This window comes from Dipodomys spectabilis, unplaced genomic scaffold, assembly GCF_019054845.1.
Source record: "Dipodomys spectabilis isolate Male_0828 unplaced genomic scaffold, ASM1905484v1 ptg000001l, whole genome shotgun sequence".
NCBI lineage: Eukaryota > Metazoa > Chordata > Mammalia > Rodentia > Heteromyidae > Dipodomys > Dipodomys spectabilis.
The window spans coordinates 32866998-32894117 of NW_024870678.1; the positions used below are offsets into that span (position 1 = coordinate 32866998).

Here is a 27120-nt window from a genome sequence, read left to right on the forward strand (position 1 = left end):
CTGCCCCAGGACACACACACACGCACAGCTGTCTTATTAGTGTCATGAAAATAATGGCTTAATTTTACCCTTTGTGACACTGCTTTACAAAATAAAGGGGTGTATGTTACTCAGGATTACTTATCATTATTCAGCTAGAGTCAAGTTTATATCAGACTGAAATTTATAGGTATTTAAAAAACAGCTTTTAGGGGGAATAAAATTTTTATGGGAATGCCAGTTAAAGAAACTAAGTTAAATTTAAGTTAAAGAAACTCAGACTTTCTTGGCTTGCTTGCTCCACTGATACCCTACTACTTGAGTCATTTCTAGCCTAGCTTTTTTGCTAGTTAGTAGAGATGGAGTCTTGAAGACTTTTCTGCCCAGGCTGGCTTAGAAACTCCTACCTTCCTGTTCCATTAGGGTGATAAATACATGCCACAAGCGCAACTTTATTGCCCAGGCTGGCTTCCAGCCATGATCCTCAGATCTTAGCTTCCTGAGTAGCTAGGATTACAGGTGTGAACCACCAGTGCTTGGCTTGCTTTCTTTTTTTGATGGGCTTAAACTCTGTGTGTGTGTGTGTGTGTGTGTATTTTGTTTGTTTGTTTGTTTTTTGGGTCTGGTCGTGGGGCCTGAACTCTGGACCTGGGCGCTGCCCCTCAGCTCTTCAGCTCAAGGCTAGCGCTCTACCACTTGAGCCACAGCACCACTCCCGGCTTTTTTCTTTTTTGCTTATGTGGTGCTGAGGAATCGACCCCAGGGCCTCATGCATGCAAGGCAAGTACTCTACCACTGAGCCACCTTCCCAGACCCTAAAATGTGTTTTTTTAGGAAAAGTTTTTTCCTTTCCTTTTATTTTTCAGATCCCGGGCTTGAACTCAAGACCCTTGAGTTCTTACTTGGCTTTTCTACTCAAGGCTAGCACTTTACCACTTAAACTGCACCTTTCGCTTCTGGTTAATTGGTGATAAGAGGCTTCCAGACTTTCCTAGGCTTTGAACAGAGATCCTCAGCTCTCAGCCTCCTGAGTAGCTAGGATTGCAGGTGTGAGCCACTGGCACCTGGCTGCCCATGGTTTGTGCCGTTCACTCATACAGCTATTCTATTAGTAAATGAGGAACCAAGAGAGAATTTTGCTGACTCTTTGTCGGACTTCCTTTTACAGGGAAACCCATTGTACATTTGCCAAGACCAGAATGTGAAGACAAGTAGTGGAAGAAAATGCTGCTGAGACTCAAGACCATTATTTCAGAACTTTGAGAAATGGAGAGCAGGGCCATCCTCCATCGCCCCTGACAATCCTGAGGCTTCATCAGGAGCTTACAGCCGTCTAACATTTCTTGTTTCCAAGACCATCTCCTCTTTCCCCCTTGATAGCATTTCATAGTTCTGATGTAAGGGGCTCAGTTCTTAACCTGGAACAATACCTAGCTCTGCTTCTCAAACTGGAGTATCGTGCTTTATGTATTTATGCGTATATTTTAAGTCATCCTCCTTCCATATCATCCATTGTATATTTTTTGCCTCCATGTTTCACGTGTGCCCTAGAGCACAGACCTTTTGTATCCCATGATACACAGCAGGCACGTAGCTATGGGAAGCCTGGGGAAACACAAACACAGCTCCCAAGAAATCACATTCCTGACGAGAAGGTACAATTCTTATTTTCAACATTCACTAATGCTTAGATCCATGCCTCTGAAATTGGCCGCTTTCTTCTATGCAGTGAGCTGAAAAAAAAAAAATAAAACGCATTTGTAAACATACAGAATGATTCTTTTAGTTACTGTGAATTTCCCGCCTCCCCCTTTCTAGTCTAGCGAAAGTTGGAAAGTTTGTTTTCAATGGCAAGATAAATTTCTTCTCTGAGATGGTGTTACGGTGGTTTGAACAGACGAGTGTGCTAATTCTTACCTTAGCAGGCCAGTGCAACATTTTTCATGTCATGCAGAAAGAACTGACTTTGTACATTTTTGACTCTACTTTTGTAGTCTAGACTGGATCTACGTGTGGCGCAGCGAGTCCTTTCTCTATAGATGCTATTTTGGTAGACGTGGCTGGTGTCTTGTGTACTTACGTCCTTCTTGCCGAACATTGTTGCACATTATGTTCATTTGGATAAACTGTGATTGGACAACGGATTTAAATAAAATATTTGCTTCTCTTAGATTTGCTGGCTTTATGAGGCTGTGTATTCACTGGGAGAAGACCAGTGAGAGGGTGGTAGGTGAACACCGGTTTGAGCCAAATGTTTACAGGGCAGAGATGTATTTGCTAAAATAAACAGAGGCTTTTTTTAGATGGACATTTCTGCTCCTGCTCTGCCAACTCCCCTCCCCCCCAAAAGAGGCCTTTTTTAGAGTTTTAATATTTTTCATTTCAAACAATGACAAATGTTGTGAAAAGGAAATTTGTAGAACTGCTTTGCCTAAAAGATGATGAAAAGTTTTTAAAAATGTTGACCTGAGGATCCATTTTTGTACATAAAGAATCTTGTCGGACAAAAAAAATACCACACAAAGAACAAGCTTGTCACCGTATATATAAGATTTTACTTTTTTGCACATAGAACTAGCCTGGAAAATGCACTTAAATCTGACTTAATTTTAGTACTCCAGTTTGAGAATTTATGTTTTGGCTGCCAGTTAATTCTTTTTTTTTTTTTTTTTTTTTTTTGGGTCCGGTCGTGGGGCCTGAACTCTGGGCCTGGGCGCTGTCCCTCAGCTCTTCAGCTCAAGGCTAGCGCTCTACCACTTGAGCCACAGCGCCACTTCCGGCTTTTTTCTTTTTGCTTATGTGGTGCTGAGGAATTGAACCCAGTGCCTCAGGCATGCAAGGCAAGCGCTCTATCACTGAGCCACCTTCCCAGCCCATCCAGTTAATAATTCTTAAAAGCCTACAAACCCCACTTTAAAAAAGCGTCAAGGAAGGTTGCTGTTAAAATTGAATGTAGTTTCTCTTACAACCTTGACTATATAAATAATTGACCACATTTAGCAAGGTACCTTGTAACGCTGTTTGGTCTTATAGTTGGACAATATATGTTTTTGTGAAATTATTCTCAAATATTCTCAACTATGCATAATTACTTTTTTGAGGTGGGGGTTGGGGAGGAATCTTACTATGTTACCCAGGCTGGTCTTGAACTTGGGGATTCAAATGATCCCACTTCAGCCTCCCAAGTAGCTAGGACCACAATACAGTTATATCTCATTCCGCCCAGCTCACCTGTGCGTAACTATTAGACATGAACAGGTTTACCGTCTTCTGGTCCAAGAGCTGGTGCCAATGTTTTTTGAAGATCAATAAAAGTACTGGAGATGCTGAGGGGTTTGTGAGGAATTTCTGTGGGCCCATTTCCTCTCTCTGGCAGGAAGAGAGCACAGCTGTTTTGAATGGATCAAACATGTGCATTTGTCTTTTCCCACACGGGGCCAAAGTAACTGGCTGTCACTATCAACTTTCCAGCTGTAACTCCTTGATGACATTTTATACTGCTACCTAATGTGCCCTAGATTGCTTGGCTACTCTATATCCAGGTCTGTTTAGCATTTTCTTTTTCTTAACAAGAAGAAGGCCGATGGTAGCCTGCAATACTGTTCTTTAATTCTAATGCTGCTGTTGAACATGATACATATAAAGGGTAGGTGGAGCAAGTGCCTCATTTTGTTATTTTTGGCAATACAATTGGAGCCATGGTACATTAGAGCAAAAACCAAAACTTGTAAACTCTTGCTACTTGTAATTGCTTCAATGGTACCCATGAGTTGCCTCTCTGTGTACATATTTTGTTCCAATATTTTTCTTTGATGTTTGGAACTACCAGATTAGACAGGAGCTACAAATTTTTAGCCTTCAATGTAAGCTTCAAGCTTAGCAGTTACCTCTACTCCAAGACGATATTTGATTCCTAGTTGTTTGGGGGCAAATTTTCATTAAATAAAATACAATCTAATTAAATGCCATGGACTTTTCTTCTGTGGTTTTACCTTGGTCGGGGCTATGTTGCTTTTCTCTTCATGTCCATACTCTAGCCCACATTTTAGATGAGGAACTTGCTTATGTCAGTCCCTGAGTATCACGGAAGTATAGAATGAATGGATGAAAGTGTGTGTGTGTGTGTGTGCGCGCGCGTGCGCGTGTGTGCATGTGGGGAGGGGGTGGGGGTTGTGAATGCACAAATGTCCCCACCAGATCTGTAACCATTTGGCCTGGCTCTTTTAGTTAGAATTTCCTTAAGCCTCTGGCTGGCCTCCTAAATATAAACAGATTTATATGGTTTTGGGATAGGCACAGAAACTGCCTCTGAAATGGCACCAATAACAAGGCCTGGAGTTTAGAACGTCTCTTCAACTCTACAAGAACGACACAGTGTCCCAGTGTGGTGGTGCACACCTCTAATCCAGCACTTAGGAAACTGAGCTAGGAGGACCTGAAGATCTTGGCCACCATGTCAGGAGGTGGGTGGTGGTGGATGGGTGGGGAATAAAAAGCCATGCAAGCACTCCAAGGATTCCTGGATGGAAAGAGATTGGAACACGCACATAAAACCAATGTCCCGTAAATCCTCATCCCTGTGGAATGTGGAGGAAGCACACCTGGCAGAGAACTCATACAGATGCAGCCCCTCCTCCCTGCCAAATCCCTCACTGCGTCCGGTGTGCACCCTTTATTAGGATAATAAACATCTGAGAAAGCTGAGACTTGGCTTAGGCTTTGGCTCAGGAAACAGTACTTGGGGGTTGCTATCGTGGGGGTGTGGGGTGAATAATCATGACTTGTTTAATGCTGTTATATTCCCAGTTAGTCCCACCCCTCTTTGGCACCTAAACAAAATAATATTCTCCAGAACATTCCACAGTGGTGGGTGTGGTGGTCTTGGAACATTGACCTCTAACATTGAAAGTATGTACAGGACAGCAGGGGCCTGGTGGCTTGCTGTAATCCTATTACCTACTCTGGAAGCTGAGATCTAAGCATCCAGACTCAAAGCCAGCCCAGGCGGGCAAATCCCAGACTCCTACCTCCAATTCACTCCTACCTCCAATTCACTAGCAAAAAGCTGGAAGTGGAGGTGTGACTCAAGTGGTAGAATGCCAACCTTGAGTAAAAAAGCCAAGAGAATGGAGGCCAACTCACGGGTGGAGACAGGAGGGTCTGGCAGAGAGGGAACAGATGACACTGTCAAAAAGGAAATGCACTCATTATTACCTGACATGTAACTAATTCCCCTGTAAATTAATAAAGTATGAGGTCGATCAACCACCAGTATCAGCTCACAAAAATACACCAAACCCCAAAACATCCCTCCTCCCCCTGCCCCAGAAGAATCCCAACAACAGGAAAGTTGGGCTGGTAGTGTGGCTTAAGTTGGCAGAGCTCCAGAAAGTCTGAGGCCTAGGGCTCTGAGTTCAAACCCCGGCACAACAACAAAAACATTTAAAAGAACAGCATAAGCTCGATTCACAAAATGGTTTTGCTTCTCCAGGTAAGTCTTATTATATATTCAAGCTGGCCTTAAGCTTGTGATCCTCCTGCCTCAGTTTCCCAAATGCTAGGTTGCAAGCATAAGCCACTGTACCAGCTTGAATGCCCCTACCCTTTCCTTTTCTTGCAGTGAAATTTCCAAAGCAGCAACAGCTCACTCAGAGTGAGGTAGAAGTTGGACTCCATTCTGTTCATGCCTGTCATTAGCCACAGCTACCTTGAATGGCAATGGTTTCTCCCCACGAAAGCATTACCTTCTATTGTGAGACTCCCACAGTACTTTGCAAAACCGATGGTTTAGTAACATGTACTGACAGTGAAGCCCCTTTGTTCATTGCTTTTCCTGTGAAGGAAAAGTAATACTATTTGTAATATAAGGGGTGGAACTAAATTGACAGTTCCGATTATTTGACTCTTGGGACTTTCTGGGTTTCAAGACTTCTTTTGGTCCCAACTCTCACCCCTTTGGGCTCTCAGGCGTGGAGGGCTGCATCACCCTTTCCCAGATATCCAGAGATGTACTTGGTGTCATCTTTAGAAAGTGCCTCCTTTTCCCCCTGGAAAGGAGGTTGGCAAGGTACTGTTTACACCCTGTTCGCAGTACTCATTTAATTCCCATGACTTTGCGACCCAATGCAGCCAACAACTTCAGTTTACAAGTGTGAGGTTAGGGTTAGGGGTCAGGTTAGAGACATCCCCCCAAAGCCTGGTATACAGAAGATGGTCCAGCATCTCCCTTTGCTTAGGCAGATGCACAGAAAAAAAAAATCGCATGCTCATTTAACTCAATGTTTAATGAAAGGATGTATAAAAACTTACAAATCTGAGAACTCAACTATACAGACAGTGGGATGACGGGGTATTCAGTTTTCAACATATACATACAGTATAGCTATAGGTGTTCTTCCCCTTCCCTCTTCCCTTGGGTCCTTACTTCTGGCTCCTATTTTGTCCTGCAACACCATTCTCTTATTGGGCTAAGGGGAGGTTAACGGACAACTTTTACTGCTTTTAGGTCAGTGGAGAAAACTTCAGGTGTTGAAAAGAGAAAAAAAAAAAAAAAGTGGGAGAAAAGACATCGTTTGTTTTTCCCCAAAACCGCGATTACAATTTTTTTGTCCTGATTTCCTTTTGCCATTTCTGATGCTTCAATGCATGTCGCTAGTGACCAGCCTGCTGCTAGTGAAGTCACATCTGCTCACAACTTCCCCTGGAACATGCACGCTCTGTATACACCCTTCTCCCTGTGACACACGCTGATTTCAAAGCGGCTGCTTGTACTGACATGAACCCACCACAGGCGTCTGTTAGAAAAACAGCATGTCATTTTCTGTTCAGAAAGACAATCCAGACACTAGTTTTTTCAAGTCTGATTTGTAAACCAACCAATTTGTCAGAAACTAAAATACAGCATTTTGTTGTTCAGCTTGGAAAGAAGCCCACAATTAGGTAAGGCAAGTGCATCGATTCACCTGTTTATAGCAAGTATCCGCGTTCCCTCTTACAAACACACAGACTCACCGCTTGTCACGTTCCATCTAAAAATTAAGATTGCCATCACATTATTACTTTTGTCTTGTTAACGTAGATTTTTTTTTTAAAACTAGTTTTCTTAACTAGACATAATCTCAAAGGATACATTCTGAAGTAAGACACCTAGAGGATAAATACTAAAAACATTTTCTTGGGTTTAAAGCTCCCCCACACTTTCAGGATTTTTGCATAGTACAGACAGAGCCCAGCTTTATCTCTAAGAAGCATGCCGTATTTTCTGACACTTTTGCTGAGAAGGAAGACTTATTACCCAGGGAGTCATAATTTCAGCTTACCAAATATATTCTAGTTGGTTTGTGTTTGTTATATACCCTTAATTAGTTCCAAGTATGCTTTTAAATAATCGAAAACTTCTCAAAACCTATTACACTTATAAGGACTAAGGACCATTATCTTCCCACCTCCCCTGGATTGGAGGAAATGAATTCCAGGCTTAAAATGCACAGTCTTTTTCACAAGTGGGGCTGAGGGGAAGAGAAGGGAACAGAGCCTGCTTGAATCATGCCACGTACAACTATGGTTCTGAATGCTGGGAAGGGAAAGAGGTTTTTGTAAAAATTAGTTTTTTGTGGGTTTGTGTGTGTGTGTATGGTTTTTTTTGTTTTGTTTTTTTGTTTTTGTTTTTTAAAGACAAGTAACATTCAGTCTAACAACACGGTTTCCTGTTCTTTTTTGATGGAGGCTAGCACTGGGTGGTCGGGTTCCGTGACTTCGGAGTCCCCCCCGCCCAGGAGGACCGACCGCCCCTCGTCTAGGGCGAAGACATCGGAGCCCTGGTTTTGGCATGAGTGTTTGACCACCTCGTTGGGCGTGGAGAAGGTTTTGTCGCACAGGTTGCATTTGTAGGGTTTGTTGGTTTGCACCAGCATGTTGTCCATCTGACTCCCTTCCTCGAACGTGCAGAGTTCTAGGGTCTGTTTGTCCACCATGGTGTAGGTGTCGATGCTCTGGTTGAGGCACACGTGGCGGGCGGCCTGGTTGGCCCGGCAGAAGCTCTTGTCGCACGTGCTGCACTTGAAGGGCTTCCCCGTGTGGATGTACATGTGCTCGCGCCAGTGGCTCTTCTGGATGAACTTGCGCCCGCAGATGGTGCACTCGTACTTGCGCCTCTTCACCTCCCGCTCCTGGTCGGCCTGCTCCAGGTTGTCAATGTCCGCGATGTCCGAGGGGGGCGGGGTCTCCGACTGCTGCTGCCCGTCGATGATCGGGGAGTCCGAGATGTGCTGCAGCTCGCTGTCGCTGATCATGCCCGCCTCGGGCACCTCCATGCTGTCTTTGCCCAGGTCGGCCGCGTTGGTGCAGAGGGACAGGGGGACGCGGCTCTCCCCGGGCTGGCTGGAGGTGAAGGGGACCCCGGTGTGAATCTGCAGGTGCTCCCGCAGGCTGCTGCGCAGGGTGAAGCGCCGGCCACACAGGTGGCAGGCGTAGTACTTGGGGAAGCTTCCATTCCTCTTCATGATGCTCGGCTTCACGTGGGCGATGGTCAGGGCCGCAGGATGCTCGTCCGAGGAGGAGGCCTCCAGGTTGGTCTCCTCCCCGGGCGGAGGCGGGGGAACAGGAGTGGACACAAGTTCTGGAGAAAGCGAGGTCTGCAGGGGGTCGGCGGGGGTCATGTTTGTCCGATTCACCTGGGCCAGATTGGAGGTCAGTTGGGACAGCTGGGGCGCCTCGGGCACCGGCTCCCGGCTCATCCTGGCTGGCGGCGGCCTGGGTTCTCGCCCAAGTTTTTCAGGCGCTGAGGCCATCTTGCTGGCTTGTCTCAACTGGTGGTCGGCAATCTGAATGCCATACAGTGAAGAAGCTAGTGGGAAGACTTGGTCGGGATGGGAGAAGGTGCCCTGGCTGGCGAGGCTGGCTTCCTGGATCAGGGGGTATGCGTGCAGAAACTTGATCCCCTGATCTAAGCGCACGGGATCGATCAGCTGCGGAGCCATCTTGCCTGTGTACATCAGGTGCAGGAGATAGCTGAAAATGTCGGGCTGGATGTCGGTGGGCTTCAATCGGACACACTCACTGGAAGAGACGAGAAACAAAGCCCGTAAGTACTCACGCGGTGTCTCACATGATAACAGAGTCTGTAGGAGAAAAAAACAAAAACAGACAGACACTAGCAAACAATGAAACAGAAGGCTCTCATGACTGACTGTTAGATCCTCTGGCCCCCGCTGAGCTCTTAGTTAAGTCTAGGGCTCTGTACTCTCCAATCCTGAGCTCAAATCTTGTCAGGAAAGTGAAACAGCCCATCTAAGAAGGAAGATACGGGGAGCTGGTGAGCATGAGCAGTGTAAGAGCATGTCATCAAAACTGTTCATGACCCCCAATTCTTGGCGCTGTGTGACTCTCTCTCGCAAAGGCAAAGGTGGAGGCATGGCAAGTGATGGGAGAGCAGGTCAGGCCAGCCACATTTCTGGTACTGCTAGATGGCGTGAAAAAGAGGCCTAGGAACAACCTGTTCCTTATTACCATCAGTCTCAGCCCTGCTGAGGGGCTGTACAACCATGTTGCCATCTGACGGCCAACAGTCAGGGAGAGGTCGGAGGAGTAATGCCTTGCTCAGTATCAGAGATGTTAGTGGTACGACCGACAGTTGAATCTAGGCCTAATTTCTAAAACCACACCAAGAACCTTCAATACAAGTACCCAGATGGGCCAAAGGGGGCAGAGGTTGATGACTGATTGATAGATGGAACCAGAGAATGAATATAGCTGATCGTATGGCTGCTTTTCTAACTTTTAGACACTACTGCTTGCATCATTTCAGAAACAGCAACATCCTGATTGAGCACCAATGGCAAGGAGTAAGGACTGTTCTCAGACCATCAGTAAAGACAGAAGTTCTAACACAACACTGAAAACCAATGTGATGCATTATCTACATAAATAAGGTGTATGATACATCCAGAGTGGATATGTTCTATGCATATGCATATCTGCAGACAGCTTCCTTGAATGATTTTAAAATTCATAACGATTTTAGATTGTGCAGCTTCTTGTTACAACTTTTTGATTGTTTTAACAATCACATTCAGTGGTTAAACGCTGTATTTTGCACGATGTTAAACCTTGCGCTTTTAAGTTTACCGTTTTAGTCTATTTAAAAAAAGGACCTGGGCACCAGTGGCTCACACCTGTATTCCTACCTACTCAGGAGACTGGTATCCGAAGATTATGGTTCAAAGCCAGCCTGGGCAGACAAATCTGAGAGATTCTTATCTCTGGTTAGCTAGCAAAAAGCCAGACGGGAAGTGGGGCTCACTGGTAGAACAATAGCTTTGAGCAAAAAAGCTAAGGGAGAATGTGAGGCCCTGAGTTCAGGCCCCAGTACTCTCTCTGTCTCTGTCTGTCTCTGTCTCTGTCTCTCTCTGTCTCTCTCTCTCTGTCTCTCTCTCACACACACACACACATACACACACAAAGTAACTTTAATAGCAACTTGTCACAGGACTATCTCAATAATTATTGTACAACTGTCAGTTGTATTTTAAGAGTGAATACAAATAATTCTGTGACATGTTTGACCACAAAGTATGGAAACCAAAGAATAAAAACAAAACATAAAACCTAGCCTAACCTTTTTTTTTTTTTTTGGGTCTGGTCGTGGGGCCTGAACTCTGGGCCTGGGCGCTGTCCCTCAGCTCTTCAGCTCAAGGCTAGCGCTCTACCACTTGAGTTACAGCGCCACTTCCGGGTTTTTTCTTTTTGCTTATGTGGTGCTGAGGAATCGAACCCAGGGCCTCATGCACGCAAGGCAAGCACTCTACCACTGAGCCAACTTCCCAGCCCCTTAGCCTAACCTTAACAGGACAAAGGGAGAGGATATCTAAGTTCCTCTTAAAAACACACACACAGACTGTTCATATCCTTACTTGGTGCCTTTTATTTTTATATTTATATTCCTTATACTTAATAGGAATGTAAATACAGGTGGTCTTTCAGCACAAGGTAGGTTCCAATAATAGCAGGTGTACAGTGTAACATATGTGACATATTTAGCTGCTCTGGGGACCTTCAATATTAAAAATATTCATCCTTCCAGATGAAGCAGAGACCAGAGGCTTGAGAAGGCTTTCAGGAATGCAAATTACCCAAGATTAGTAGGCTCCAGATGGACCTGGTCCTCAAGGAAGGAGAGGAGAACTAGAAAGCCCGCAGCCCTCCCCTCTCCTTGCTAATGGGGAAGGGTGCCAGGAGGCCCTGATAAGAATCAGCCTCCAGGAAAGGTACTAAGAGCAGAATCCCTTTCCAGAAGAACTCTTCCGTGGGCTTTGCCATTTCTCACTTGTGGTTGGACAGGCCATGGTTGTGAACAGTCAAATGTTAGACAGCTACTGCAGTCCCTGACGGCAAGGACAGGAAGAAGTGGAGAAACCCGCAGCCCACACGTCAGCCGGGCTGGAGGGAGAAGTCTCCTGGGCCGGGCAGTTCAGGCCCAGTGCCAGGGAGAGGGATGCGGGGAGGCCCTGGGGTCATAGCCAGGCCTCAGGCCCTGGGGAGATCCCCAGACACCAGTTCATTCTGTTTTATTTAAAACATGTCCTTTTACAAAGCAGAAGCGCGTGAGTGTGCGTGTATACGCATACATACACACACACGTGTGCGTGCCCATAAAAGAGGTGGAGCTTTGCCAACTTCCCTGTGCCACACTCCAGCCTCGATCACTCGGCCGCTGTTACCCCTCAACCTCACTCTTAGCCACTCAGCTCCATTGAGGGCCAGACTTGAGTGGCTTTCTGCTCCTCCAGTGTCTTCCCAGCAAAGATGTCTACTTGAAGAACATTTTAGGCAGGCAAAAAAGAAGTGAACAGCATTTTCGTACAACTCTAAGGCCTCTTTCAAAACTTCCACCCTAATTTCCTTGTTCAATCTTTCCTTCATTAAAAATTTACAATTAAACATTTTCAACTAATGCTGAGCATTGTATTTAGCAGGGCTTAGCCCTCCATACTTCTGAGCGAGCTCCATGTCCTGAGTTCAAATCCTGGTACCACCTTCCTCCTCCACTCCCCTCTCCTCAAGCCAACAAAACACTGCCTACAGTAAACCCGAAGGTGCTCGTCCTAGTTTTAGTCACGGGCCCCATCAAGCTGAAGGCCTGTCCCCAGGATCTCCCTGTGTTTGCCCCAGTGAACTTGAGCTCTGCACGTGGAGGCAACGAGGCCAGGCTGACTACCAGGCGGCTCCTCCAATGCCTATGTCACCTCTGGTGTGGTCACACAAACTACTGCTTAAACTGGGGTCTTCTAGGATGCCAGATCATCTTCTTTGTTACAATGACATTTATTCTCTGCCATTTACTTAAATAAGGAATTTTCTTGCCTTTAATAAAAGCCCATTACATTTTCTTTTACTTCTACAATTTAAAATCTTTTCTTTTTTAGAACCATTTATCTGTATGGAACCTAAGTACAAAGCCCCCATTTAGTGACAAATTCTCTAACACATTGAACTTAAAAGGTGCCATCTTACTACATTGCTCAGACTGGCTTTCAACTCCTCTTGATTCTCCTGCCTCAACCTCCCGACCAGCTCAGTGCTGCGGCCAGCTGGCCCTTGCCCATAATTACACTTGCTGTAATCCTGTGCTGGCCCTGCTGCCGCTCCAGGAGTCCACCAAATGGCTCTCCCCTTATGTGCATACCATTTCATTATACTCTGTGGTGTCTGTGTCCACAAGGATGTGTAAGACCCAGTCTCTGCCCTCAAGAAACTTACAAACAAGGTGTGTACATGAGGAGGGGCTGGGGGGGGGGGGTCTGAGTATACAACTAAAAACAGTTGAAGGAAAATGAGGTACAAATAAAGTGCTATGACCATGAGATGATGAGGTCACTTTTGATTACTTGTCCACTTGGTAGTGGAGGGGCAGGAAGAAGGATGTGTGGTGCGCGGGAGCTGTGGGAGCTGGTCAGGCCACTGTGAGGTATGGTGGGGCGGTTCAGAGACGCCTGGCGATGGGGCTGGGGGTCAGGCTCAGGCCTGCAGGGCTCCAAACGAGAAGATAAGGAACCTGGACAGTATTTTGATGTGCAATGCATCTTCTTGGTTTCTGAGCAAAGGAATCACACATTCAAGAAGTTTCTCATCAAAGGAGACATTTATTTACTGTCCTATATTTAAAGCAGTGATTAGCAAAATTAATCTGACAGTAAAGTACAGCATGAATGCTTAGATAATGGAAATGAGGAAGAGTGGACAGATGTGAAAGGTAGTTGGAAGAAGGCGTGACCTGGGGATTGGTAAGATGTGATCTGAAAGGGGGTTTAAGCTGGGGAGCTTGAAGATAAGAAAATGAGGAGACCTTAAGAGACACCATGCTGTTTTCACCATGCCCGATGAGATGGGAGGTGGGGTGGGGAGCAGTCAGTCCTAAATGAGCAGAGGCAGCCCTGGAGGCTCTGGAGTAGAGTTCAGGAGACACAAAGATGGGAGGCCAGAGCGAGAAGCTGCAAGTTTCCAGTAGCAAGATAAGACCTACAGGAAAGACAGGAGTGTAAGGAGAGTGGGGAAAGCCTGAGGCTGGGGCTCAGGAGGTCAGGGGCAGAGGGCAGAGGGTAGAGGGCAGAGGCCAGAGCAAGGGCAGCCAGCACCGCAGTGCAAGTGACAGCTGCCGCAGATGCTGAGGGCAGACCGGGGCCTGGGTGGGGCAGTGGTTTTGGCGAGGTGACCTTGGAGATGGGACTGCGGTGGAGTCCGGGCTGGGGAGGAAACCGTGGTGCAAATGGGCAGGAAGAGTGTGGGATGCGCAAAGTGCACAAAAGGACACAGGGCCCTTTTAAGGACTTCTGTGGCGAAATCAAAGACAGCAGCGCCTTAGCTCAAGTCTCCAGCTCCCACAGGCTGGATGGGATGCAGTGTGGAAAGGGATGAAAAGTATAAAATACAGAAGAGAAAAAAATGCAGAGCTGTGAGGGAGGAGGATCAATTTTTCTTTGACCTCAAAAGACTCTTTTCTCTAGGATTCTTTGGAGAGATGGACAGAAAGATAGAAAAGAGGGAAACTGGGGAAATTCTTGATTGAATTCAGGGGCCTGGGGTTACGGGACAGAAACAACTGGGCTTAGAGAACAAAGAAGGCTTACTGACAGAGGGGAGCTGGGTGTCATGACCGGCCCTGGGGGAGGAATCCTCGCAGATCATGCAGGTGAAACCCACGGTGGTGATTTGGAGGGGAGGGGCTCACAAAGCAGGCACGTTTGGTGAATCTCCAGGGCTACTGAAAGCACCGGTAACCAAGAGGGCAGAGGGCTAAGGTCACAAGGGAACTGGACACCTAGGAGCCTGGTACAGGCAGACAGACTCATGGTCTGGACAAAGGCAAAGAGTGGGCTTGGTGGGAGGAGGGCATGGGAGTTAGAAGTCTAGAGCCATTAGATAGTATCAACCACTTTAGTTACCTGGTCTGATGGACAAACAACATCTTAAAGTAATTGGAGAATGAAGCAAGAACTGATTTGTGTGCCTTGAAGTACACATCGCCGATTGCAACCGTGCAGTCACACAGGAAACCAAACTCTCGCTGAGCGTTTAACTGCTGCAGTAGAATAAGTCCATGGTTGGTCAAATCCATTTTTTTATAAATCTGCAAAGTAAACAATTTTGTTTTTAAGAAAGGTGGTTCACAAACAAGAATGTGTCCTTTATAGTCACCAACAGTAACCATCAAAGCTACTATGCCAGCACAGCTCCCATATTGTCAGATGTATAGCTAACTAGCACACTGGTGAATTCCATCCTCAGAACATGCCTGTCAGAACTCCCGTGGGGTGACTCACTGGGATTACACACTTTGCTCAGGCTTACACAGATGATACGTTGAAAAGCCAGGCAAGAACCCAGGGACTCTACCTTCAAGCATCAGTCCTTGACCTTGAAAGCATTCAGGACCAGCTAGCTAGTCTTTCCTAAATGAAAATTCTAAAGATATATCAGAATTTGTCCAATCTTCTAGAGACAGACCAATTGAAGTGCTGGCTGGAGTCACATCTAGGCAGTGGTGGAACTCCCTGCTTTCCACTCCTTGCCATGGATAGAATGGCTGCAGATCCTCTAGGATTGGAGTTAGCCCTTCCTTTTGTGAAGGAGGAACTAGGCTTTTGAATGCTCCAGACCTTCCACCTGGAAAGTGGAGGAATCAAAATATAAACTTTGGTGTACCAACTTCAAATTCTATGGTTTCTATTACTCTCAGACAGCCCTTCAGCCAATTACTCAGGTCTGAATCTACTCACAGCAGAGAAGCTGCCTACTAATGCTTGGCTATCAAATTCTTAAACTGCTCCTTCTTACAATCAGACAGCATTTGTAAAGGCCACTGTGGGACTGGGGGAATGACTCAAGTGGTAGAGCATCATTAGCCTAGCAAGCTCAAGGCTCTGAGTTCAACTCTAGTACCACCAGCGCAGCCTGCTACACATAGATCAATGTACACTTCATGGTGAGAACAAGGGTATGCTTTCTCCCCAAGACTGGGAACAAAGAAGTATATGTTCTCTCTCTCCTTAACATACAGCACTGGAAATAATTGACATATAACGAAGGAAGACAGGAAATAAAGGTATACAAACAGGAAAGAATAAACCAACCTGTCCATATTTGCAGAAGACATGGTTGTAGAGAACCACAGGCATTTATCTGTCTTTCTATCTTAAAAAAACCCTCCTAGAACTAAAAACGTTAGTAAGATAAACATACAAAAAAATCAACTAGAATTTTAGCACTGAATATGTGGACATTGAAATTAAAACTGCAATACCATTTATAACCACCCAGAAAAAAATATATAAAGCGTAAATCTAACGAAGCATGTAGGACTTGCATGGGTAATTATAAGTTGCTGATGAATCCAAGAAGATCTAAATAAGTGGAGAGACACTATATTTATGGATAAGTCTCACCTTAGCTAAAAGACATAATGTCTTTCAAGTTTAGAATTTGACATAATATCTGTTAAAATCCTAGCAAGATCTGTTATTGAGATATAGGCAAGATTATTCTGCATGTATATGCTAAGGCAAAGGAAAGACAATTAGCAAAACAACTCTTTGAAAAGAACCATATAGCTGCTGCTAGATGCTTACCCCTATAGTTCTAGCTACTCAAGAGGCTGTGAGCAGAGCTTAAAGGCAGTCCATACAGAAAAGTACTGTAGACTTCATCTCCAATTAGCCATTAAAAAACAGGATTGGAGGCATAACTTAAGTGGTAATCGTGCCACGTGACAAGTAAGCCCTGTGAATAGGAGGCCCTGAGTTTAGTCCTGGTACCAGAAAAATAAGCAAGTAGTCAAAGTTAATAAATAAGAACAATAACGAAGGAAAAAAATCAGTCTACCACTTTTAAGATGTATACTGGCAAGAAATTCAAAACTGTTGTCTTAGCAGAGAGACAGGCATGCAAACCAATGTAGGAGAATATAGAAAACACTGAAACAGAGCCACACAGAGTCACACATTTGATGGTTGAAAAAGGCACCAAAGTAATTCAATGAAGGAAGCAGACCTTCTTAATAAATGGTGCAGACAGGCAGGCAAACAGGGAGGGAAGAAGAGAGGCAGAGGAGACAAGAAGGGACTGAGACCTGTCTTGTACTTTATGTACAAAGGAACTTAAAATGTATCATGAGCTTAAATGTAAGACACACACCATAAAACTTCTGGAATGAGGGATCTAGAGCTAGGCAAAGAGGTCCTACACTCAGCATCAAAAGTAGACTCCGTAAGGATAAAGTGATAAATTAAACTGAATCGAAAGTAAGATTCTGTTCCACAGATGAAAAGACGAGGTAAGAAGAGTAGGAGAAAATGTCTTAGAACTTTTGCAAGCTACCCTTCCAGAAACAGGCTACTATCAGATATAGTACTCTCAAAACTAATAATAAAAAACCCAATCAATTAGAAATGTGCAATAGACTTGACTAGATATTTCATCAAGGCAGATATACACATGGCAGAGAAACACAGGGAAGTGTTCAACATCGTTTACTTCAAAAGAAACCAAATTAAAACCACTGCCTGTTTAATGTGCCTATCAGGATAGATAAAATTATCAAAAATTACCACTCAATGGTGGTGAGGTGTGGAGAAACTGGATCACTCACATATTGGGGATGACAATGTAAAGTGGTACAGATTCCTTCCTTCTTTCTCTTCTTCTCTCTCCTTTTCCTTCCTCTCCCTCTTCTTCTTTCTTTCTTCTTTCTCTGTCTCTGTCTGATTGCTAACGTAGCCCAGGCTGGTCTTCAACTTTGACCCTCCTGCCCAGTGCTCAGAATCAGGTGCTGCCTTCCCCAGCTTAGTTTTAAATTAACAAGAAATATTCTTTTTTTGACTGTGTTTTTAAGTCTATGCACTTGCTATGAAGGATTCAAACATTACAGAGACACAAAGAGAGCTGTCCATGATCACTTTTTAAGACTCTTTCTCAGTGTCACTTTAGGACATTTAATGGTGTGAATCATATATTAACTGGCCACTTCAATTTCTTCTACTGTCTATTCCTGAGTTTTGCCCATGTTTTTCTTGGTTTGCTTTTCATCCTTTTTTCTTTTTTCGGTCGGTCGTGGGGCTTGAACTCTGGGCCTGGGTGCAGTCCCTGCGCTCTTCAGCTCAAGGCGAGCACTCTATCGCTTGAGCCACAGCACCACTTCCTGTTTTTCATCCTGATTTAGAAAATCCATCCATCAATGAGCTTTGTGTCACCTGCATAGCTAGTGCTTTCCTGACTTTCTTGGCCTCTCCTTATACTGAACTTTTGTGTGTGATGGGGATGGAATTCAGGGTCTCACACATATTAAGAGTTCAACCATTGATATACTTCCAGCTCCAAGATTTTTGATGTATGATTGCCTTAATGTCATCAAATTTCTCAATAGCTTATAGGAGGATTATGGCGTATACATGGATGGTTCTATATAATGCTGTCTACTTTCACATAGCAAAATACACAGCTCCCTCTCTTTCCATAAACAGACTAACAGTGTTCTATTCAGCCCATAAGAAGGAAGTGTGATAAGAAATGCTGAATGTTTCCTTTTTAAGGGAGTAATTTTAGGATCTCAATTTAGGAACATCTCTTAGATCAGGAATCACACTGAACATAAGCATTCAGATATAGAGGGAGGAGCGCATGTGATGGCTCTGCGATGAAAAGGAGGAAGAACACAGAACAAGTCATATGTTTAAAAATTCATGTGGGAGAAAATCCAAACATCAATTTAGGAACACTCTTTAGATCAAAAATTTGTTTCTCAGAAGAGAAAATCAAAGTGGAATCGCCTGGATCCTTGCAGTGAAGTACTCTGCAAGCGTGGAGTGAGAGGCAGCGGAGGCCGCAGGAGCACACGGGGAAGGACTGCGTTTCGGGGCCTTGCTCTCCTTTTTCCTTTTCATGGTCCCCCAAATCACTGCGCTGAGGGCTTAACTTGCATAAAGACCATGCAGTTCAGGCTGACCAGGCTATCCTTCTTTGGAAAAATGGCAGAATTTTCTACCTCTCCTTCTGTGTGGATAAGCCTCCTGTGTCTGGTATCCAGGCCACTTTGCACCCGTGATGTCTTCCCCTCCCGCCAAGATCACTCTGGCCGTTCTCTACCGCGCATGCTCTGCTGCCCACTTCTTCCTGGGCAGCATCCCCTGGTTGAGTGCATCCTCTTCTACCCTGTGGTCCCAAAGGAACCTTCAGCTTGATCTAAATCAGTGAACTCAAATATCTGACCTGCTCACCCCTTTTCCCGAGTGAGAAGCTGGTGTACAAATCTGTTCTGTATTCAAACTCAGTCTTGAGAAGTCTCAACTCAGGTTCCAATTCTCTAAGACCTTACCCCTCACATCAACTGAAACCCTCCCAATTCGCCTCCCAAATCTGATTCTCCATTCCTTACCATCCACTACGTAACAATCAGATCTTTCTGAAGGGCGAATCTGATGTTTCTCTGTCACCTTACTATTGCTTTCTCTGCGCTCTAGACTCCAGAGCTGATTCAAGCTAAAGCTTTTCAGACTTTCTGATTTCACACTTACACAAAACAAACCAACGGCTACACTGAGGCGGGGGCGCTCCAACAGTGCTGCTCTCTATTCTGCAGGCAAAGACACAAGCTAGTCACAGGCCTAACAGGGATGGGAGCGCATTTCCCCCTAAGTGGGCAGAAAAGACGGAATGCAAGTGCATTCTCCCAGAGGAAGAAGAGCGGACACTATATCCAAACATGGAAAATAACCTTTTCTAAATGTAAACACAAAACCTTCTTTTGTGACATTAAGTATCCACTCAATTACTTTTGGACCCAAGATTGTCAGCTTGGGCATCCAGTATATATAAACATTATCAAAAAACACTTGGCTGTAATCCCAGCACTTCTGAGGAGGCTAAGGCAAGACCCCATCACCCCAAAACAACAACAACAAAATCATTTTTTGGGGGGGTCTGGTCGTGGGGCCTGAACTCTTGGCCTAGGCGCTGTCCCTCAGCTCTTCAGCTCAAAGCTAGCGCTCTACCACTTGAGCCACAGCGCCACTTCTGGCTTTTTTCTTTTTGCTTATGTGGTGCTGAGAAATCGAACTCAGGGCCTCAGGCATGCAAGGCAAGCCTCTACCACTGAGCTACCTTCCCAGCCCCATCATCTTGTTTTATGTTAGGGAAGACAGAATGTTTTCTGGGCGAGCTGAGCCAGGTAGTTTCTTTCCCAGAAGGTCCCTGACGTCCACCTGCGCAGAGCATCATTTGGCCCCTGAGAGTCTGTAACACTCCCTGCTGCGGGCCTCCTCACACTCTGCGTCACCACCACTGGCCACAGCAGAAAGGGTCACTGGACAGAGGCGCAGAACCTGATGGACCTGAGATACTCAGGGGTGGAGTGGCTCAAGTGGTAAAGCACATGCTGACCAAGGGCAAAAGTTCAAGGCCAAGCAGAGGCATATGTATACGGCTCACAATGAAAAAAACATCTTGACACTGCACTCTGGACCCTAGGGCTGGTCCAAGCTATAGCTTTTCAGACTTTCTGAGAAGCATATATATATATATATGTATATATATATGTATATATATATATGTATATTATATGTGTGTGTGTGTGTATGCTGATACTCAGGCTTAAACTCAAGGCTTCTTGCTTGCTCTTGGCTTTTTACTTAATACTTGTGTAGTGTACCACAAGTATTGAGCCACACCTTAAGCCACACCTCCACCTACAGCTTTTAAAAGTCAAATACTTTTCTTCCCCAGGATGGCTTTGAACTGTGATCCTCACATCTTAGCCTCCTGAGTAGCTAGTATTACAGGAATGAGCTACCACTGCCTGGCTTCAAAATTTTTTTGTTGTGATACATAACATGTTACATTCCAAAGCCTGGTATTGGTACACAGGAGCACGTACTGACATAAGCATGTGCATTCATGCACTTGCATATTTGCACACACATGTACTTCCTCGAGGCATCTGTGCATGTGCCAGTTATGTAGTCCTCTAGATGCTTCTAGAAAGCTAATGGATCCTTATAATGTACTACTTTACCTAAGTGCCTAGTAGGTTACGTAGGATAGTGAAACTAGTAAATAGATGTTCAGAGAATAGTGAAGTATACCAGCCATGGTTTGACATCTAAATAACTGGGTAATTGGGGATAAAAGCTCAGTTTCTTTTAGTCCTATATAGACCTAAAAAACTCTCATCAATTGCACATGTGCTATATTTTGGATGAATTCTTCAGTTTAATGTCATGTGGCATTTCCCCATGGTAATAATTAGTTTTGAATGGTGCTTGGGAGTTTACCATGACCCTAAAGGGCAAAGAGCCTGAGAAGAATGAGACAAGTACTCTGATATCTATTTAAGGGTTCAGTTATTATCTTAAACCAAGACAATGGTCAGCCTCTGAAGAGATTTTCAACCCACTACACAATGGGAGGGCTACAAGGTATAAAGACTATCTGACCAGCGCCAGCAGAGCTGTGCTGGAGGGGAGGGCAAAGTACACTGTAGTTCAACTTGAAGGAAGGAGCAGGAGCAGCAATCTGAAGGAGGAGTTGGGCAGAATTAGAAGATAATACCATGATATTTAGAAGATAAAAAGTCAACAGCAACGGTGATGCATTGACTTGGGATCAAAGCACCCCAGAAGACTTAACCTGTCTAGCTAGGTGGGTTTAGATTTGCAGAGGTCCCCAAGGCTCAGAAGTCCAGTGACTGACTTCAGAGTCTTCACGGAAGCCAGGCTATGGGACAACACAGCTCTGTCCAGAAATCCCTGCACTGTTGGCCGTAGGGGCTCTGCCTCAGGGCCTGAGATTCTCCACTGGTGCTTCACAGGGAGCACTCCCACAAATTCTTATGGGTTCTAGTCACCACGGGCCACAACAAAATAAGGACACTGATGGTCCATATAAAATCTCCAACCACTGAACAGTTCTATGGAACTTAAAAGCTTCCTTGATGTATACCTGTGTAATTTTTTATGTAAGTAAACTAGTCTAGAAGACAAGCTCCTGTCAGGTTAAAAAACAAAAAACGCTTTCCTAAGTCAAACAGAAATAGTCATTTAGATAATTAAGACAATCTGTTTTGTAAGTTTCCAGCATTGTTTCCCACTTCGGTATCAGGACACTGAGCAGCTGGCTGTCACAAGCAGGGAGCTTCCAGCTTCTTTCTCTGAGTGGGACCCGTGGGTTTCCCGTCTCGGAATGTGCAGCTGAATGAGACACTTGTAATCGAGCTGTGTTTTCACAACCCAAGTTCCTCCTTCACTCTCCCAAGAAGAACTAAAGACCAAACAGCTTTTGGGAATTGATGATTCACTTTCTAAAGATAATAGCTCTTCGAACACACTAAACACCACTTAGGCGACCCATTTCAAGGGCACTAAAAGGGTCCTCCGAAGTCCTTGATTTTATTTGAGTGAAGCATAAATGAATACTGTAATGCACCAGGCACATCAGACAGAAGCATTACTCACAAGTAAAATGGATTCTTTCAAGTGGTTTAGATCACTTAGCAGGACAAGAACTGCCTTTCCAATTAGTATTATAAAAAATTAATGTTGAAAAAACTGGAAAAAAATGTTGGAGGCCCCATGAACTAAACCTCAGTAAGCCTGCTCATTTCAATTTCAATATATACTTAAAACACAATTCAAAGGTAGGAAATGGATTTTATTTAGTTGTATTGACAGTTTGAGAAGTTTTCTCTAACATTTCCTAAATTTCTTTCTTTTGTTTAGGGGATTGAACTCTCTACTCACCCCCAGCCCCCAACACACTAGGGCTTGAACCCAGGACCAAGGCATTCTTAACTTAGGCTGGCAGTCTACCACTTTTGATGGTTAGTGGGAGATAAGAAACTCACAGCCTAGGCTTTGACCCTCAAATCACAGCCTCCTGAGTAGTTAGGATTACAGGCTTACGCCACCAGAGCCCTGCTTCCGTTTCTTTAAGCAACAACCATCTTCCACTGTAATTAGAAAAAGGAGGGCCATTGACTATTAGCAGTAATTTTAATATTGGAAAGCACTACATTTCTAAAAAGACTTGCCTTTTCAATTATATTTTGCTTTTGTTTACATTTAGTTTTAAATTCCCAATCAAATTATTCCCAATAGTCTTGGGGTCAGGAGGCTGATTCAGGGGTACTTTAGGAGTGGCTCAAGTGGCAGAGTGCCAGCTTTCAAACAGCTAAGCAAAAGCGCCAGGCCTTGAGTTCAAGCTCCAGTTCTGGCATGCACGAGCACATGAGAGAGACACCCACATGGTTATAACTGGGGATTATATGTTTCAGCCTCAACACAGCTTCTAACTTGGCTCTTGTACCATAAAATAATGGGCCTACACGTCCTGAATTGCTAGGTCTTGGATAGGGTTCTATAGCTACTGACTCTACATCTTTTTTTTTTTTAAACAATTTTATTGTTATTATTCAGGTCATACAGAGGAGCTGCTGTTTCATAAGTGAGGTAATGAGTACATTTCTTTTTAGACAGTGTCACCTCTTGCCCACAAATTGCATAGTTCACTTTCCACAGTCTCTACCGAGTGACTCCACATCTTAATAGCTATCTCACCATTATAAAAAATTAAAAATATTTTTATTTAGTTTATAGCTGGCTAATAAGACTTATAACCTGAGCACAGTGATGGTTTTAAAATGTTCCTAAATCTAATGTTTACAACTGTAAAAAAAACTCTTAAGATGTTCAGGGTCAAGTTCAGAGATTCAAAGAGAAAGAACGGGGAAATGATAAAGGGCCTTTTGCCTGGTGAATTTTGAATCTTATGGTAAAAATCCCCTGCAGATTGGCAGTTCCTCCTGTCTTCCTTTCTTGTGTCTGGGGCTACACTACCTCCCAGCGCTTCAAAGTTCTTACAGAGGGGCGTGGCCATGTCTGGAGAGAGCCAGGAGCAGCCCCTGCTAGGAAAATACGGGTCCCAAGCCCACATCACAGCAGCCTGGAGCTTGCTTCCCAGCTTCGGCACTTCTCAAACATGGCAAGCACGGCCTTGAGACCTCGGGGCTACAGGGTCATCTCCTGAGGACAGCCGGAGGAAATACACTTTTGTATTATTTCCAATCTCAGCTGGGGGGCGTTAACTGGTACACTGCCTGGCGAGCGGGAGGCCCCGCGGGCCAGCCCGGCTCGGCCAACCACACACAACACACCTCCCGGAGTCCGCTCAAAATTCGCAGCAGTCTCAGACTTGTTTTAAGCCGGCACTCGCTGCTCAAATCGCCCGTGACTGAAAGGCCCCGGGTCGTTTCCTCTTCCTTTCGCACCCAGGCGAGCAGGTGTGCGGACGGGAGGTGACCGGTGAGTGGCCCCGAGACACACCACTCCGGCCACTTCCGGCCTTTTTAGGTGTCCGGGCGGTTTCGGCATCATGCCAGTTCCTCGGTCAGGCTACGTAAACCCAGGGCCACACGGTTCCCAGCGAGCACGGCAGGGTCGCTTTCTTCCTAAGAAGTACCTCGACCGGCTCGTCCCGGGCTGGTGGCAAGCCGCCGGGCCGGGGCCGGGGCCGGGGCCGGGGCCGGGCAGCGCGGCACTGCGGGCCGGGGCCGGGGCCGGGCAGCGCGGCACTGCGGGCCGGGGCCGGGGCCGGGGCCGGGCAGCGCGGCACTGCGGGCCGGGGCCGGGGCCGGGGCCGGGCAGCGCGGCACTGCGGGCCGGGGCCGGGGCCGGGGCCGGGCAGCGCGGCACTGCGGGCCGGGGCCGGGGCCGGGGCCGGGCCGGGCAGCGCGGCACTGCGGGCCGGGGCCGGGGCCGGGCAGCGCGGCACTGCGGGCCGGGGCCGGGGCCGGGCAGCGCGGCACTGCGGGCCGGGCCGGGCCGGGCAGCGCGCCGGGGGGCGGGGGCTCGAGATCCACATCTCTCTCTCTAGGGTTAGTCAGACAATGCGCGGCGGCCCAGCTGAGGGCAGGCGCGGTTCCCCGGGGCCGCGGGCTCGGCGCCCGCTCCGCCCGCTCGGCGGCCCGGGCTTCCTTGTGTGTGGCCTCCCGAGTCCACCGCCAGCCAACAGCGACAACCACCTCGCTCCCGACGCGGCTTCGGGCCGCCACCCCGAGAGGCGCCCGGGGCCCGCCCGGGGCGAGGCGGCAGCGACGGCCCGGCGCCCCAGCACGGGAACCAGGCGGCGCCCAGGCAGCGCCTCGGCCCAGCCTCGGGGCCGCCCAACGGCCGCCAGGCCACCCCGCCCCCGGGGAGGGGCCCACCCGGAGCGGGGCGGAGCTGGGGGAGGGCGGGGAACCGCCTGCGCCGGGCCCCCGGGCCCCTCCGGTCCCTCCGGTCCCGCCTCCACCCCAGGGCGCTGAGGGGCGAGGCGGGGCGGGGCGACGCGCTCCGGCCGCGCCGCACGCTCGGCGCTGCCCTCGGCCCGCGTGTGCGCGCGCGCGCCCGCCCGCCCCAAGTCCCGCGGAGTTTAACACAAAGCCGACGCCTACGCCGTGCGCAACGCCCCGGCCGGCGCCGGAGGGGGGGGTAGTGGTGGCGAGGGGGGAAGCGAGGGGGCGGGGCGGCCCAGCCAGGGAGCGGGGAGGAGCGCGCGCGAGAGCCGCAGACAGCGCGAGACCCGAGGAGGCCGGAAGCGCGCGTGCGCGCCCCCGCCCGCGAGCGGGGAGGCGGAGCCGCGGCAGTAGCGGCAGCAGCTGTAGGAGCCGCTGCCGCTGGGAGAAGCGCCAGAGAGGCCGGGCCTGCTCCGGTCGGACCGGATCCCTCCCCTCCCCCTCCCTCTCTCCCTCCCCTCCCCCAAACCCACTTCCGCAGCTCGCGGCCTGGCCGCCGAAGCAGCAGCAGCGGCGGCGGCGGCGGCGCGTCCGGAGGAATACGCACCTGAAGGGCCCGCCTACCGGGGCTCCAGCGCGGGACGCTCACCGGTCTCCTCCGCCCGGGACGCGCTTCGCCGAGGCGGCGGGAAGGGAGGGACCGGCGGCGGGGAACGGAACGCGAGCCGCCCCCCTCCCCTTCCTCCCTCCCTCCTCCGCTCCGCCGCCCGCCCTCTCGGCTTCCGTCCCCTCCCCCTCCCGCAAAGCCCCGGATGGAGCCGCCGCCGCCGACTCGCCGCCGCCTGGCTTCGGGGATGGTTTTGTCAGGCGGCCAGAGCCCCGGCGCCAGGCGCCGCCGCCCCCGCCCCGCGGGGCGCCCCCGCCCGCGCTCCCCAGAGCCGGGTCCCGGGCGGCCCGGGGGGGGGTCCCCCCTCCGCTTGCCTCCGTCCGGAGCCCCGGGACGCCGGGACCGTCCGCCGCCTTTGTTGCCGCCGTCGCTGCCAGAACCGTTTGCGAGCTCCGGGGGGCCCCCGCCCCCCTCCGCCTTCCCGGAGCCCGGGCCGGGGGCGGCACGTGGGCACCGGCCCGGGGCGGCGCTGCGCGCTTACCTGTCGCCGGGCTGGCCGGGCGGGGCGAGGCGCGGAGCGGCGGCGCGGGGCGGCCTCGGCGGTGCGGTCCTCCCCGCCGCCGCCTCTCCCTCGCGCTGCTCGCTGCTGCTGCTGCTGCTGCCGCCGCGGTCGGTCTCCGGCGCGGCGGCGGCGGCGGCGGCGGGGCTTTTCCTGTCCGGTTACGTTAAGGTCACATGACCGAGAGAGCGGAGCGACTAGTGCAAAGAGGCTGCGAGCGGCTCCCGCCGGGGGGGAGAGGCGGCGAGAGAGCAGTGGCGGCAAGAGCCCCCTCCGCCCCCCGGCCGCTCCCCTCCCCCGCCCGCCTCCGCCTCCTGCTGCGCCGCCGCCGCCGCCGCCGCCCGCAGCCTGGCTGCGCCGCCGCTCCCGCCCCGCCTCGCCTCGCCGCGGCGAGCCGCGCTCCGGCCGAACTTAGGCAAGCCATGTGCAGCCGGGCCCAGGAAACTTCTGCCTCTCCGCCCGGCGGGGCCGGAGGCGTGGGGGGCGCAGCCCTCCCCCGGTCCCCTGCGGCGGCGTTTCGGTAGGACCCCCGGGGTGCCGAGGGACGGAGGGCTGCTCGGCGGACAGCTCCTGCTGTCAGCTGGCGCTTGACATCTCTCGGGGCTCCCCCACCCCCGCACCCCTCTCTCCTCCGACCAGGTCCCTTCCCCAGCGCTAAGCTTAAGTTCTCAGGGCATCGCCGCTGCCTTCCTTGCGGCCGGTGGGACCTGCAGAAGGTACCTGCGTGCCCCGTGTGTCCGCGGCGTGCGGTGTCTGGCGAGTCGGGATAGAGGCAGGTGGCCCTAGTGGATTGGAGGCTGCAGGGCCATGTGGGTTGCCAGAGAGCTGTCTGACTCTCCTGTTGAAGTTTTGGCCTTTGAAGGGCGAGCGCCGTAGATCCCAGAATTGCAGTTCTCTTAGATTGCCAGGTCCAGAGAATCTTGGAACCCGAAGATCCCGAAACACCGTTCACCCGGCCGTCTAGTTAGAATTCCTTGGTTATTCTTAATATTTTAACGTTTACGTTGTTGTTGCTGTTGCTTTGCTAGAATTCTTCCCTTCTCCCTTCTCTGAGGACTAGACTGGAGTTCTTCATTTCCTCATTTAGGATTTTGAAGACAGAAAGGTAAAAGCGTGATTCATAAGGAGATAGGATAAGTAGCCGTTTTCAGATTACTTAAGTTTTATAGTTTTGTGTGTGTGTGCAGTGGTAGTGATACTGGGTATTGAATTTTCAGGGCTTCC

The 27120-nt window shown here is 48.5% G+C and overlaps 2 protein-coding genes across 4 annotated transcripts in view; one reads left to right on the top strand and one right to left on the bottom strand.

The window, feature by feature from the left end:
* Akap12 (A-kinase anchoring protein 12) overlaps positions 1 to 2432 on the top strand; it is a 70240-nt gene extending 67808 nt beyond the window's left edge. For both annotated transcript variants that reach the window (XM_042691133.1, XM_042691213.1), the window contains one exon: positions 1148 to 2432. The gene's annotated coding sequence lies outside the window, so the exon portion shown is untranslated. The remainder of the gene's footprint in view (positions 1 to 1147) is intronic.
* A 3812-nt stretch (positions 2433 to 6244) lies between these two features.
* Zbtb2 (zinc finger and BTB domain containing 2) lies at positions 6245 to 26136 on the bottom strand. Of its 2 annotated transcripts, none has more exons than XM_042666996.1 (3): positions 25879 to 26136; positions 14418 to 14602; positions 6245 to 9036 (listed from the first exon to the last, which is right to left on the bottom strand). In XM_042666996.1, the coding sequence occupies exons 2-3, from the start codon at positions 14588 to 14590 to the stop codon at positions 7665 to 7667; spliced, it is 1545 nt and encodes a 514-aa protein (XP_042522930.1). In that variant the 5' UTR covers positions 14591 to 14602; positions 25879 to 26136; the 3' UTR covers positions 6245 to 7664. The 2 variants fall into 2 exon arrangements, with proteins under 2 accessions (XP_042522930.1, XP_042522859.1); XM_042666925.1 differs by lacking the exon at positions 25879 to 26136 and adding an exon at positions 25338 to 25463.
* Between the last annotated feature and the right edge of the window lie 984 nt (positions 26137 to 27120).